Raw genomic sequence first — 3,150 nt, forward strand, 5'->3', positions numbered from 1 at the left:
TCACCTGAAAGGGTTTCAAACCCAACATGAACAGGCTGCACTTTGGAGCCGATGTCAAAGCTACAGTGATGTTAGTTGTACAGTAAGTTAATAAGTACTTTTTCCATATATTTTAACATATATTTCCTGTTCATATCTTCTGTTTTAAACCAAACTATAACACAAAAGGTTAAAAAGACAAGATTCAGTCACAGAGTTCAGCCTAAGTACGTCCAATATATGTGAATATATGTGCAAAGACTAATAAACAGACGCACACAGAAAAAGCAGCCGAACGGACCGACTGACCTTAAATGAACTGTGGACCAGAGTTTCGTCCAAGTCGATGACGACGCAGATCTTTCCTGTGACGTCCGACGTCTGTGGGAGCAGCGGTTGCGTCGGAACCTGAAGTTGATCGACCAAATACAAGAAATACAACCTTTAAATAAATTAGTTATTGGAGCATGTAAAAAATACTTGAAGCGGCGTGTTAAAGGTGTAAATGTAGTGGACTCGCACTGAGCAAATATGTAGCAGTTTATTTTGAATTCTCAGCAAGGCTAGGTTTGGCCTTTGTCGCTGTTCTAAAATCCACATTTTCGTTAATCTACAGGCTAAATATGTACAACATTTCTGTAAGTATAGATACTTAGGTTAATTTTGTATTTGTTTTATTCTAATCTCCAGCTAACTTCTGTTTGCTCACAGATCTGAATCTTCTGGGTAGCTCTGCTGCCACCTAATGGGTCTATTCATGTATGTTAATATTACATCTACAGAATCAATTTGCAATAGTATTGAATAAAAACCTGACTATGCGTTCTTCCAGTGACGTCCTTTCACAGGGCCTTAATTGAGACGATTCTACGGGTCAGTTCGTCTTTGTACGACAGCTTCAACCAAACAAAAATACACTCGACTGGTCTGTGGGGAGTTCACAGGAAACCTCGTATGTGGCCCGTCAGCTGCTGCCATGTTGACGGAGTGTGTGAATATCACCGTTCTTGTTTCTAATCCTACCATCGTACACAGATGTCGGTGTTGTTGGCGTGATTAGAATTCTGAAAAACAATACTGCCTTTAACACTGTGACATTTGTTTGTGTTTGTTTTCAGAGTGAGCCGTCATGTTAATAATGACAGATTATGAGAGAACTGGAGCTGGACACAGATAACTCACCATCTGCCAACATATCTGGTAACTGTTATGATTGAGCGCTCCGCCTTAAGGCTGGAAGACACAGATCACCCAGCTCTGCAGCTCAAATCAGAGGCCAAAACTGCACTTAAAGTAAAGTACTCCTAAAGTACCTGCACTTCTGGTGGAATGCAGTAGTCGCAGTCACAGGTGTCGTAGGAATCATCGTCACTCTGCTCCTCTTCAAAGTCTCTCCTTGGGTCGCAGTCGTTCTCTTCACTTTCCCCGGTTCTGGTCGGTTTTGAGAGAACGCTATAAATGACATCTTGAGGACGTACGACATCTGCTGATGAGCCTTTTAGCCATGAATCGTTTTCCGATCCTGGATCTGCAGCGTTTTCGTGCTCATCGGATTCGCTGGCTGAGATCTCACTCTGCTCAGAAATCACAGTAATTCCATCGCCAGCTGTGACGCAAACTCCTGCGGCCTGAGGCCCGGTCTCCGTCTGGTCTGACTGGTCGTCTCCTGTTTCATTAGTCGCAGCGCTGACATCTTCCTTCGCACAGATTACCTGCTCGTATCTGAATGTGTTCAGTAAAAGTGCACCCAAGACTTCATTCAGAGACATCTGGAGACTCTTAATCTGATATGCATAGTAATCCTCAACACCTGGATTATAAACCTCGCCCTCTTCGTCCTCGTCCACCAGCGACCAATACAGTTCCATTTCTGAACAAAGATCAAAATACGCATTTTCTTCACACTCACCCACTTTGCAGAGAGTAACATCAGTCTGTACTTCATCACCTACAGCGGTGATGTCACAGGAATCCTCGTAAGCATCACCTTCAACAGAAATGTCATCAGCACAAGGTGCATACATGTTCTCCTCACTCCCTGATGAGAAAACCTCGTCCTCTCCTCTCATTTCTTCTTCTTCTTCATCTTCTTCTTCTTCTTCTTCATCTTCTTCATTATCATCATTAGAACTTGCTGAAGCACGACCCTCAAATGCGTATGTTTCCCAGTCCAAGTCGTCCTCTTCATAATTCTCTGCATAAAACACACATGGTTCTCCGTCTAGTTCTTCCTCTAAGGACAAGTCTTCAGGACTTCTCTCTGAGTCGCCGTCACTTCTGCTACATTCGTGTGCTGTTCCGTCATCAGGACACACATCGTTTTCCAGTGGATTAGTTTTCGTCTCGTCTTCTTCGTCACATGCACAAAAACTTTCTGCAGGATGGTTTGCTGCCTCCTGAACATACAGGCTTTCGTGTACGTCCCCACCGTCAAAACAGGAGACGTACTGTCGCCTCGGGGCAAAGACATGTCCGTAACAATCAGCTCTGTCAAATAAATCAAAGTGATCCTCGATTACAACATCAACCACGGGCGACCTCGGGTTACCCTCCTTGACTTCACCACTCCGGCTTTGTTCCATTTCATCAAAGTCCTCAAACGATTCCCACTGGGTCTGATCGTCACTCAAATCTTCCTGCGCTCCCTTTTCAAATTCCCCAGACGAATCAGAGCACGGTTCAGAAGTAATACTGTCATCACGGCAAGTCTTAAAAGATTTAGTTTCAATGGAGGAACAATCTGAGAAACTGTCCTCTTCCGTGCAAAACTCTGAGCCGTCGGAGGTTTTCTCAGGATCCACGTACTGCCGAGCTTCATATTCCACACCTGTTTCAAAATCGGCATTCTCAAACATCTCACAGTGGCCTGTAGACGTATCGAATCCAGGATTCTGTTCAGGAAGTTCAAAAGTCTCCTGGAACTCCTCACAACATTCTCCATCAAAGATGACAGAGTCACTGCCATCACAGTCGGCCTCCGTATCTGTTTGTTCAAACTGACAGTTCTCCTCCGCGTCCTCTTTATCTTCATCATCTTCGTCGTGATCGTCACAGCTTGTGAATGGTACTTCAACAAAATCACAAAGCTCGGTTCCAAACTCCAGTGAGTCTTCTGTGGGTGTTTCAGAATCCCAGCATTCATTCTGCTGATCACAATTCTCCTCCTGCTGA

At 44.3% G+C, this 3,150-nt stretch overlaps 1 protein-coding gene across 2 annotated transcripts in view; it reads right to left on the reverse strand.

Moving 5' to 3' along the window:
* Positions 1-3,150, reverse strand: part of LOC103392430 (uncharacterized) — a 9,046-nt gene that overhangs the window by 4,733 nt on the left and 1,163 nt on the right. For both annotated transcript variants that reach the window (XM_025063952.1, XM_025063951.1), the window contains exons 1-2: positions 1,293-3,150; positions 289-387 (exon numbers count right to left, since the gene is read on the reverse strand). The exon at positions 1,293-3,150 is cut by the window's right edge and continues 1,163 nt beyond it. In XM_025063952.1, coding sequence (XP_024919720.1) covers positions 289-387; positions 1,293-3,150 — 1,957 coding nt within the window. The remainder of the gene's footprint in view (positions 1-288; positions 388-1,292) is intronic.

The sequence above is a fragment of the Cynoglossus semilaevis genome, chromosome 16, assembly GCF_000523025.1.
Source record: "Cynoglossus semilaevis isolate Cse_v1.0 chromosome 16, Cse_v1.0, whole genome shotgun sequence".
NCBI lineage: Eukaryota > Metazoa > Chordata > Actinopteri > Pleuronectiformes > Cynoglossidae > Cynoglossus > Cynoglossus semilaevis.